Raw genomic sequence first — 12,834 nt, 5'->3', positions numbered from 1 at the left:
GGGTGAAAGTCACCTTGTGATCCCGATTCGATCCCGATGCGCGGTCCCGCCAGGTCTGCATCACAAGAAAAGATAGACTGTGCAGGCAAGTCAATCCTTGCTAGATTGTTGTACTATCTAGCTCATGTCACATGTCAATGACATCTCACATAAGCCAAAATCTCACATAAGCCAAAATCGTAAGCACATATAGTCCATATCTCAAGAAAAGTTAGTCAAAATCTGTGCTATCTGGGCTCCAGGGAGTTCAAGGGAAATCGCAAGTGAAAATCGGGCATAGCAAGGATCTCACCGTGTGTACACACCCTAAGAAGCTGATTTTTGTTGTTTTCGGCAGCTTCTCAATTTTTTTCCATCTTAAGTTTGATACATCCCCCTATATAACATGGGTGACCAAGCTCAGTCCTCCAGGAGTCCTAACAGTTTATGTTTTCTAGATCTCCTAGATGGTGCCCATGTGCATTCATTACCAACTGACACATTTTAAAATATACACAGAAGATCTGGAAAACATGAACTGTTAGGGGTCCTTGAGAATGGCATGTGATTACATTGCGGGCAATCGGGATGTCAGTGGTCAGGATACAGACGCCGAAATCCCGACCTCTGACAATGCTGACAGCCGGCTAACAGGGGCTATTCCCACTCATGGGTGACCACCGAGCCCGCAGCATGACGAGCGCAGCAAGCCGGCAGAGGGGCTTTGTTGCACTCGCCCCCCCCCCCCCCGCCGGGATTCTGGCGGCCTGGATCCCGGCATCGGTATGCTGACCGCCGGCGGCATACCATACCCAACGCTTGAGAACTTAATCGAGATTTATCAAGCCTTGGAGAGTGATAAATTGCACGGTGATAAAGTACCAACCAATAAGCTGATAAACACAGCCTGTAACATGGCAGGTAGGAGCTGATTGGCTGGTTGTTATCACTGTGCAATTTATCACTCTCAAAAGGCTTGATAAATCTGGGCAACAATTTGGCCACCCCTGTGTTATATTACACACATCAGCTTGTGCCTAACATATAGACAGCTTCAGTACTACAGGTGATTACACCAGTCTGTGTCCCAAAAACTACATACCAGTCTGAGCCCCCATAAAATAATAGTAAGCACCTGCGCCTCTAGAAAAAGCATTGCTCTCCACCCTGCAGCCCCCTTATAAAGATCATTACACTGTGCCTCCATTATACCACTCTGTGTGCCCAGAAAAATATAAAAACACCAGCCTGTGTCTCACCCCAACAAATGCTGAATACTTGACCCCACCATATCCTACATACTAGGCTGTATCCCACAACAAGAATGATAAAAGCCTTTACCCACAAATAACAATTGGCCTTGCCCAGTCGATTACAAAGGGTTACTGACAAAGTACAGTGCTCATCCACAGACAGTCTTTGCTGCAGGACAATGAGAGAACACAAAGACAGGGAGCCTTTGTCTGTCTGTTCATCACGGATACATGTGATTAGTCACACCCTTATCAATAATAAGACTGAGATAGAGATGATGACGTACGTGTACCAAAGCTTGGGATGGCGGCCTATGGAATGATTGGATCCATTTGTAGAAGTTTCTTTTGTTGCAGATTTGCTCAGGAGGAATTCCTGCAGTTTCAGCTTTACCTCCGTGCTGGCCACAGCTCCTGAAATGCAATTGAATAAAACAGAAAAAAAATAAAAATAAAAACCTTAAAAAAAAATCACCTTACAACATTTTCAACTGAGGAGAGCAATATAACCATCTAGACAGAAGTCGAACACTTTATGTGATTCTCATGCCAGATATCAGACACTATAAATAAACATTAATGTTACAGCATGCCCCCCGGGCACAGAAAGGGTTAAACTTAATTTAGGAAGTGTTCCTTCATTTTGCTTGTTTCTAAGTAACTGGTTCACACAGTGTAGACTCCACTACAGGGAAAGTCCAATAAAAGTGACAATTTAATTTAGCTTCCCACACTATTTGTTTACCCATAGGGTAGATGTGAAATTACTTACTGCTAACATTTTAAATTAATGTTGCGACTCTGAAAGCATAAAATACGTGGTGTGTGCAGTTGGAACATGGATTAAATACTATCCCCTAAGATCAATTAAATCTGGGTTTGTGCTTACATGACTGTTAAGTGAAAACCCTGCTACACCTATGTTATGGGATGGGAACAAAAACTCAGCCCATGCATTGTAAACTTCTGTAATTTAACAAAGTTTTCTTTATGTTTTCAGCCTATAGCTGTAGAAACATCTACAATGTTTTCCGATCTTAAACTCATTTAGTATAGTTGTCATAGCTATTCAATATTTTAATGGGAAGGGTTGAGACTGAGCTGGTGCATATACGCAGGTTGTGCAAGATACCTTCTCATCGGTCTATGGAGTGGTACAGTCCTGATCATGTAGTGTTTACTGATTTTGTTGCCTGGCCAGAGATGTCAAAATATAGGAACTCCCCAGATGAGGAGCCCCGGTGTGACGTCAGAGAACAAATGGCAAAAGTTACATTTCAATTAAAGTCTACTACAGATGGCATTATACCTTGGACAGACTTAGTAGATGTTCCAATATACTAATCGCAGGTGTTGGCGGAAATATTTGGCCTCTACTTCACATTTCGTGGTCCAGCTTGATCAATACTTCATATTGGGACATGGTACAAGGTTACAAAGGATCCTCAGTTCTATAAAAGTAGTTCTGTTTATAATGAACCCTTGGATTTCCCTGTTCCACCAATCCCAATTGAAAATAAAAACAAGAATTCTGCAATATTTTGGCCTGTGTACTAGAAGCTACTAAGCAGGATATTTAATTTGCTGTGATAACCTGTTTTGTGCGAAAAAACGGGCTTTTGTCCCAATTCGCGAAAACGGACCCATTCAATTATTTGCTAGTGATAATTCTTCACAGGTACTATAGCAAATTTATTTTCACCACCTCTTAGCAGGTGAAAAGTTGAGGAAAATCCCAATTTTAAGTGGAAAGGTTGGAATTTGGTTCAGAACCCCTGGGACACCCCAGTGAATGACTAAATAGATGTTTTTAATTGGACAATAATTACAGTACATGTCATTTTAGGGTGAAACAGTGCAAAATTATGTAAACTGGGGTACAAGGTATAGGACAGGCATATTGGTGTGCTTAATGAGTGGGACAAGTGTTTTTAGGTTTGCAGGTGGGAGTAATCAGGCTTTTTTTGGGAAGTTTTTTTTAAGTGGCTTAAAATGACCCAAATATATACTTATACCCATTGTAATGTACCCCCTAATCTGAGCACTTATTTTGCTGAAAAACACTTGCTTTCTATATTTTTTTTAACTTTTGTTGAAAACTGTATATAACAGCCTTTTGACCTAATTTAAGTACCCCAAATACTTTTATTATAACTACTAATAGACTTCTGTACTGTTATTCTATACTATTTTGGCTTTTTGGGGGGTACAGGCAGATTTCCCCACTTTCACCTACACTTTTCACTGGTTTTGCCGTCAAAAATGATCGCGCAAATCCCGGTTTCGCACATTGCAATTGAACAGGTCGAAGAACAGGAGCGTGCATACTTGCGAAAAGCAGCTTTTTTGCACACAATAGGAGTGAAAAGTTCAATTGCAGTAAATGACCATGTTTTTTCAGACAACTGAATATCGCCTTAAGTGTGTTTTTCCTAGGAATTGCTTTGCCACTGTATAACCCTACAGCTATAATTATAAAAATTAGTAAAATCCAGGACTATCAACATTTTAATACACTGGGCCTGATGCTGGTTTGAATGCATCTAAGACTGCAGGCATAAAAACTGCACTGACTAACAAAATGTTAATTGCGTGGAAATGCAATGTTGCAAAAATCACAAGTCTACACCCATAGCTTATGCACGTGATTTACATCAGGCATATAAGATACATTCATGACCATGTTTTAAAATACTTTCTTACGGCAGTATAATTCATTGCTATTAGGTGTGAATAAAATAGACAAAACCTCTCAAATTCAGTCCAAAAATAATCATGCCCGTAGGGAGTCTGTGTCGCTGCACCACAACCCATGTATCTGCTAGCACAGCCCCTGACACTCTGTAGCTAGTAGCACTGGCAGCACCCTGTGTGTGGAAGCCCGGAAAATCTGTCTCCTGCTAGCGGCCATGCAACATTGTGTGACGTCACATGTACAGGAAGGGGGGGGGGCGGTATCAGCACGTGGTGGCACTGAGACCTGCTCCGGCGCTGTGAATAATGTAATAATGAGGAAAGACAGCTAAAATAAGCTGATAAAACCATAATACATGACCAAGCAATACAAAAAAGCACCTATTAGCAGGCAATCAGAAGCAGTTAGCTAATGCTGGCAATTGTCCTCATCAATGTGTATTTGCACCCAGCTTCTGGAACCAGCAAATTATGCTAGCATCTTTTAGAGATAATCTGCGTTAGGCCTCCCCTCCCCTGTCCTATGGGTATAATTTGTTGGCAGTTGGGCAAAAGCATGTGCACTACACGGGGGGGTCAGGTATAACATGTGCAGAGAGAGTTATATTTGGGTGGGGAGTGTTCAAACTGAAATCTAAATTGCAGTGTAAAAATTAAGCAGCCAGTATTTACCCCATACTTGCCTACTCTCCCGGAATGGCCGGGAGGCTCCCAAAAATCGGGTGACCCCCCCGGCCCCCCGGAAGAGCAGGCAAGTCTCCCGGAATCAGGGGTCCCCCTGCCCGTCGGCCCACTTAGTGTGTAAAGTGGGCGGTCCGGGCAGTTGATGACGCAATTCTTGCTGAATCGCGTCATCATAGCCACGCCCCCTGCAGTGTAATGCCGGGGATCGCGGCATTACAGAGTGGGGGGCGTGGCTTAAAGGATGTGACATGGTAACTCCGCCCCTGCTCCACCCCCGTCCTGCCTCCGGTCCACCTCCTCCCCACGTCACAGCCCTCCCCTGCCCCCCTGCTGAGCCGACCTGGCTGCTCTCTCCCGCAGAGAGCAGCCAGAATGTCGGCATGTATGATTTACCCTGCACAGAAACAATATAACCCACCCAAATCTAACTCTCTCTGCACATGTTATATCTGCCACACCTGCAGTGCCCATGGGCCCTCATTCCGAGTTGTTCGCTCGCAAGCTGCTTTTAGCAGCATTGCACACGCTAAGCCGCCGCCTACTGGGAGTGAATCTTAGCTTATCAAAATTGCGAACGAAAGATTCGCAATATTGCGAAAAGACTTCTCTGTGCAGTTTCTGAGTAGCTCGAGACTTACTCTTCCAGTGCGATCATTTTAGTGCTTGTCGTTCCTGGTTTGACGTCACAAACACACCCAGCGTTCGCCCAGACACTCCTCCGTTTCTCCAGCCACTCCCGCATTTTTCCCAGAAACGGTAGCGTTTTTTCACACACTGCCATAAAACGGCCAGTTTCCGCCCAGAAACACCCACTTCCTGTCAATCATATTACGATCACCAGAACGAAGAAAAAACCTCATAATGCCGTGAGTAAAATACCTAACTGCATAGCAAATTTACTTGGCGCAGTCGCAGTGCGAACATTGCACATGCGCAATTAGCAGAAAATCGCTGCGATGCGAAGAAAATTACCGAGCGAACAACTCGGAATGACCACCATGGTTTTGCCCAACTGCTAACAAAATTCCTGCTGCGATCAACTCAGAATTACCCCCTAAGTCTCCAGGCGTAAGCGCTCATAAGCACCAGATGCAAAAAATCTGCATATGCTCGGGCCTGTTTTCTAGACGTGAGCAGATTACATTAGTGCATTTTCATATAAGCAAACTGGTATAAGGCAAACTCTGCATCAGCCCTACTATGTTTAGTCAATGGAAGCCAGAGTTTTCTGATTATATAATGAGAGCTGTTCAGCGGTTATTATTTTTAATATTGTTTTATATTGTATATGTATTTTATATGTATTTTATATATGTCTTTATATTGTTTTGTCATTATATTGTTTGTGCTGATTATTAACACTATAAAAATGAAATAAATAAATAAATATATAAATAAATAAATAATTGCTGGATAGTTAATTTATTCTGTTTGTTGTTTTTTTATAGCTGTGAAAATGCTGAAATCAAAATAAAAGTTTGAAGCATTGAATTTTTATATAAATTGTTGACTGATTCATTTTGAACGATCAATGTTTCTGAATGTACTTTGTTATCTCTTGTACTTGCATGCAAAACACACATTTCTGTTATCTTTGATGCAAGACATGAGCGATTCATCTTCAGAGGAAGCTGCATGCATTTGTCGCCCTCTAGTGAGCAAGCAGAGCACAGTAACTGATTTATCTGCATGGCACAAGACACTTTCAGTTCTCTTCTTGGGTTTTTTTTCAATAAAACATCCTGCAGATATATGTTCACAATTCTAAAAATGTCCAAGGTCGCTAAGAAGATGTTTTATATGATTGTTGTGTCTAAAGAAACGGATACATCCTACCTACTCCAGGAATAACAAAATATACAACTGGAATCAGGAAACACTGGGTCTCAAAAGCCTAAAAAAAGGCCCAACAGCACAAACGTTATCTGTGATTTTTTGTTTTTGGTTCTTTTTATGCTAATAATAACAAGTACAAATACAACTAGTGGGTGCATCAATAGCAAAAACATCAATAAATAATGTTTCACAGCACAATATTATTTTCCCGTGTGTGTGTGACTGTATATACACCGTGAAGAGCATATACCAGTATGTCCTAAACTAGTAACCATTAAAATCCATTATTATGGTAATCTGCAAAGTTTTGTTGCACGTACATATACTGTAAACGATAAAGTTGATTATGAATTTCCAAGGCCAACATCTAGTGCTCCCATAATTTTGCAATTCAAAATGTGAACACCTACGTAAATTATAGATTCCAAGTGGAAAAAGGAAGAAATGCCCTGGGAGAACCCGGTGAGAAGAGAGCTCTATGTACATATACTGTAGGTGTCCCCAGGCTGTTGTTGGCAGAGAACCCTTGCAAATATGTTTCACTGACAACTTTGTAAATATCTCATGACATATCCTATATATTATTTTTTTTTTTATGCTGTGAAGTCAGTGGTAGAAAACTTGTTACCATTTATCATACGCACCAAGTTTTATCAATAACAACGAGTTTTATCACTCGTTGATAAATGAGCACCTTAATTTATAGATTGCCAGTAAATCACATATGATTTTAGGGGAGGGATTTGGGTATCTGGAATACTCCCAATTTAAAGAATATTGCTAATGAACTTTAAATAAATATTTCTTTGGAAAATTCAAATACCTTATAAAAATGTATAGCTGCGCAGCTCTGCTTGTAGCCAACAGATGGCGACACATCAAACCATTTTTCTAGGGCTCATTAATTAGTCACTTGGGCACACCTGTATTTGACTATACATTATTTTAGGAAATTGGTTATAACATGTAGCCTATATGTTACTTGTTTGATACAGGTAGTTACCGGTTTGCACTTTATGCATTATATGAACCATGCTACAGTGTCCCTCTGCCAATTATAGATTATAGGGCTGATGTGGTAGTTGGAACTAAAATGGGCATACATTATTCAGAAGGAAAGTGTACAGAAAAATGGTGTATAAGCAGAACTGCGCACATCTGGAAATGAGCAAGCCTCATACACCTGAACAGTGTATGCGCCTGGTTTACTACTAGCCATTATCACTAGAGATGTGCGGTTCGGTTCTCCAGAAATCTGAATCCATCCGAATTTTGTTGATCCAAACTGAAACTAAACCTGGTCCAGATGAGATCCGTTCCAAAACTAAACTTGGTTCGGATCTTCCCACGGTTTGGAATTCAGATTTTAAATCCAAATTTCGGTTTTGGATTGCAAAGTGACGTGATTTTAAATGTTTATCGATTTTTTATGAATAGCAATTTTTTAATCAATTTTACCGAAACCAAATCTGAACCAAAACACTTGAGGGTGGTTTTCCAAAACGAAACACGTAATATGCTCCGCAAACTCCGCACGTTCAACTCTGCATAAGCTCCCATGTGTTTTCCCATTACTTCATAAAACTATTCATTTTCATAATGATCGCAGTATATCAGGAGACTACACAATATTTACTAACATCTGAATTTCTTTACTGACTGATGGCAATGCCACTGATAGGCAGTTAGTAAGCTACTACGGACTAGTATCCTTGAGTATTCGATCCCGATAACACAGGCTTCTCCGCATGAGGGACAGGACAGCTGTAAATAAGCTAGGATACTTTTATTATAAAACATCACTTACCAGCCATCAATTTGAAAAACAAATGAGTGTATTTTATATGAAACCTGATAGGTGGCACGGGGGTCAATCTGACATGTACAATTTGCTCCTGTCTGTGACCAAAGGCTGCCTAGTGGTTAGTGACATTTTGTAATAGACACTGATTGCAAATGCAAATAGTAACTGGATTTGGGAAAATAGGGAATGAAAAACAAATGAACAGTCATTTTGAGGTTACTAAGTGTGTGCAAAAGGTCTACAGATGAATTGGACCATGTTTTCCTTGGTATAAGAAAATATGTCATGGCTGCAATTTGAATGACCACAGCTAGTTATTGTACAAACTTTAGTATAGCTGTCAACGATAGTAAGTTATATATACACTTTCACCACGGTTATAAATTATTATCATTTGTAGAAATGTAAATGGAATGCATGCTTCCTAACCTAATGAAATGTTGCAGCGTGGGATTGCCACAGTAGTGCAGCATAATGCAAAAAGTTTTTTCTATTGAGGAATATGGAGAAATTATTATTATATTAAAATTGGAACATCACAAATATGAATTCATACAGTTAATGATATCAGTAATTGTAAATGACAGTATTACATTTTCTATTGGAAGCTTGCAAGCATATGTGGCTGGTGCAGTTATGAATAAATATTTTGCCACAAAGAACGTCACGCACGTCAAAACTTGGGCACATTCTGTAGATACCCTTTAGGGTTAACACTGTCTGACCATTGATGCCTTTTTCCCATTCATTTGAATGCGTGTTTGTGCTCTACAGAAAAACCTACATGTCAATAAATGGGAATGGACCAGAGGCAGAACTCTGGGAGGCAACTGAGTCATCTGCCGCCGGGCTCCTGCTCTGAAGGGGGGCTCTTCTTCAGAGTTACTTCTCTGACAATTACACATAACTTCATATAGTTACAATTCTCATGCTTCCTGTACTGGAGCAAATAGCTCCATCAGTAAAGTGTCTGCTGTCAGTGTGTTCTAATCCTGGGTATGACTGCTAAGAAATGTGTGATTTAAAATAAAAGACAATGAAATGTATATATACAGTATATAAAAAAATTCAGAACACTCCATGCACACACACAAACACACACATACATATATGCACACATACATACAGTACATATATTTATCTAAATATAAGGGGGGGGGGGGGGGCAATTGGTATGAACTTGCCTCCGGGCAACTGTGACGAACTTACACCACTGGAATGGACCATACACATACATGATGTGGCAAAGCACAGGTAATTGTTTCTAGTGACATCAATAGAAATTCAGTTAAGCTCTATAGGTGTTATCAAAGCAGGGAGTCCCAGGGGCTATCTCTCACCACCAGCCAATTACAAGCGTCTAGCGTGGGAAATCCACCTGTAATTGGCTGAGTGGATCCTAGCGGAGCAGGTCTCATTATCTTTATGGCAGTGCGGAAAAAAAAGGAAGGAAAGGAAAGGAAAGGAAGGACTCTTAATATTTAATATTTTTACAAATTTTCCCATATAGTTGTAAAATGGGCAAGGGCTTTAGAGACTTCTTAATACTATACTGGGACCACTTTGGGGGGTAACCTGGCATGCCAAAGATCCTAACATTCTTTACTGCCCCGGAAAATAGAGCTAGGATTGCCCGGCAGAGACTCAGTGCTTTGTAGTGCATGGGTGGTTGTGTCAGAAAGTGGGGCACTGTTTATTTAGGGCCGCCCCATATAGCCCTGAATATTCTTCCACTATGACAGGGACCCCCCATCGTAGGTTTCCCTGTAATAGGTATGTAGCGCTGGGGCTGGTTGAGGAATTTGGCGTGTGAAGAAGGCCACCTACCATAAACTTTTTTTCAGTTGAGATTAATGAGCTTGGGCCGAGGGTGTTTGATGACCTTGTTTTTTTATAGTGGTAAGGCAGAAAATTGGGGGAGTTGATGACGTTTTTTTAGTCGAGTGAGAGAGGTGGTTTACATGTGGCCTGTTGAACCTTTTTGTGTGTTTCTAATACTTTTTTGACGTGGTGCTTCCTCCAATAGGAGTAGTATAGTTGAAAATATAAAATTATTAAGTTTGAAATTTTAGTATGATAAAATTAAAAGGAAATTTAGTTCTTTAGCACTTTACAGTGATAGAAAAGAATAAAATACTATGTCAAGTTTAACATATATATATATATTTTTAAATACTATATGTATTTTGAAGAGTTCTATTTATTATTGATGCTGGGAAATCACATATCCACATACCCCACCCCACAAACATTTTGGAGTTTGTAATAGATAGAAGTATGTAGCTGTCACACGCTGGAGGCGTGGCTACTTCATGGTGGGAATGGGTGTGGCCATGACTCCAGTAAGACATTTTATTGCCGAATGTGCTGGAGGCACAATCATGGGATGGCAATACAGTTCCCTCAAATAAGGACTTTCCTGTCAAAGTCAGAATGCTTAGGAGGTATGTATAAATGTTTTATTTGACAGGAGCAAAAATTGGCCAACACGGGTGCTAAATTACAAGTGCAGTGATTAACAGGTCACCAATAAGCTCTGAGTAAGCTGCTGCAAGACAGACGTATGAAAATAAGTGTCGATTTGATTGCTGTACATATTTTTAAATGATCTGATCCTGAAACCCCGCTGCGTCATACTAAAACATATGGCTGCCGCCACTGTACGTATGCGACAGATGCACTTTAATTGCATTTTGCAATTATTCACACAAAGACAAAATTATAAAGAATGCAAGGCCAGATGAGCCAAACAAAGCTTATAATGAAAGTGGCATATTCATTGTGAGATGTGTTTATGTGAAGCACAGATCATTAGATTTTTGATTAAAGTGGTAGGAAAATAGGAATCAGGGATTTATCTGAAATGACTAAAAATTATGGCTATATATTAGAGATGTGCGGGTTCGGTTTTACTCGGATTTACTCGGGGCTCGAAACGGCATCTTATTGGATCACGGATGTCACGCGTTTTGGAGGGAGGCGGTCAAGATCCCGCCGGGTGGAATCCCGGCGGTCGAAATACTAATGCCGGAATCCTGACCAGCACAATCCCGACATATTCTCCCTCCGTGAGTGTCCACGACACCCATAGAGGGAGAATATAATAGTGTGCCGAGCGTAGCAAGGCACCGTGCCCGCAGCGTGGCGAGTGAAGCGAGCCCGCAAGGGGCTGCGTTCTGCTCGCCACCCGTGTCGGGATTGTGTAGTCGGGATTCCGGCGTCGGTATTTCAACCGCCGGGATCCCGTCCAGCGGGATTTAGTACTGATCCCGTTTTGGATAGCCAATAAGCAAAACCCAAAATACCCGAGTAAATCCGAGTAAAACCAAACCCGCTCATCTCTAATATATATTATATTTTACTTTTTACTGTTATTTTGTTATCACTGATAATTAAGGGTTGGGGATACCGGCGGTGGGGATCACGGTGGTCAGCATGCCGGCAGGGGGGTGAGCGCAAGGATGCCACTTGCGGCTCACTGCGCTCGCCACATGGCGGGTTCGGAGGCTCGCTGCACTCACCACAGGTTCTATTTCCACTCTATGGGAGTCGTGTACACCCACAAGTAGGAATAGCCTTCGACCCCCTGCTGGCATTGTGGCGGCCGGGATCCCAGCGTCGGTATGCTGACCGGACTGTCAGGATCCCAACTGCCGGGATCGTGACTACATCCCATTAAAACAAATGTTGAAGTTCCTATTTGAGTTTTGTGCCTGAACATATGCACTGCACATAAGTCTTACTTTCTTTGACTCTCTCCTTGCTGCGAAGGTGCGAGAGCTGTTGCTCGCGCCGATGCTTCTCGGCTTCCTGCTCCTGCCTTTGCTGCTCCAGTTTGTGCTCCTTCTCTCTCTCTAAGATCTCTTGCTGCTGTTTCATGGCCAGTAGTTCTTGCTGCAACTTGGGGGCAAACAAAAGATGTATTATTATTATTATTATCATTTATTTATATGGCGCCACATGGGATCCGCGGCATCCAATTACAGAGTAAACAAATATGCAAAACATGAAGACAGTGACTTACAGTTCAATACAATATAGGACAAGTACAGGGTATATAAACATAGCTGCGTCACTAAACAGCACTGGAATAAGTATCAGGGTGGCTGAAACCGAAGGATTTGGTAATATCAAAGGGAGTATTGAAAAGAAGATTAAGAAGGTTAATTAAGAGACGTAAAAGCACATGAGGGAAGAGGACCCTGCTCGTGAGAGCTTACATTGTAATGAGGTAGAAAGATGGGGTAGAAAGTGAGTGTGGGCCACAGAGGGCTTAGGATGAGAGACGGCTGGGTTTGGTGAAGAAGTGGGTCTTGAGAGCCCGTTTGAAGTTTTGCAGAGAGGTGGAGAGTGAGGGGGAGAGGAAAAGAATTCCAAAAAAAGGGAGCAGCACGTGCAAAATCTTGGGAGTGGGAGGAAATAATCAAAGGGCATGAGAGGCGGCGTGCATTAGCAGAGTGAAGAGGACGGGCGGGAGTGTAAAGGGAGATAAGGTCAGAGATGTAGATGGGAGAGGAGTGGGTGAGGGCTTTGTAAGTGAGTGTGAGAAGCTTGAAATGGATTCTGAAGGAGAAGGGGAGCCAG

At 41.6% G+C, this 12,834-nt stretch overlaps 1 protein-coding gene across 4 annotated transcripts in view; it reads right to left on the bottom strand.

Moving 5' to 3' along the window:
- The window catches only part of HDAC9 (histone deacetylase 9), a 1,168,275-nt gene that overhangs the window by 236,935 nt on the left and 918,506 nt on the right, over nt 1-12,834 (bottom strand). For all 4 annotated transcript variants that reach the window (XM_063921745.1, XM_063921748.1, XM_063921746.1 and 1 more), the window contains 2 exons: nt 11,994-12,150; nt 1,520-1,646 (listed from right to left, as the gene is read on the bottom strand). In XM_063921745.1, the coding sequence (XP_063777815.1) occupies nt 1,520-1,646; nt 11,994-12,150 (284 nt within the window). The remainder of the gene's footprint in view (nt 1-1,519; nt 1,647-11,993; nt 12,151-12,834) is intronic.

This window comes from Pseudophryne corroboree, chromosome 5 (genome assembly GCF_028390025.1).
Source record: "Pseudophryne corroboree isolate aPseCor3 chromosome 5, aPseCor3.hap2, whole genome shotgun sequence".
NCBI lineage: Eukaryota > Metazoa > Chordata > Amphibia > Anura > Myobatrachidae > Pseudophryne > Pseudophryne corroboree.
The sequence above is the reverse complement of the archived record's forward strand: the minus strand, read 5'-3'. Positions and strand labels throughout refer to the sequence as shown.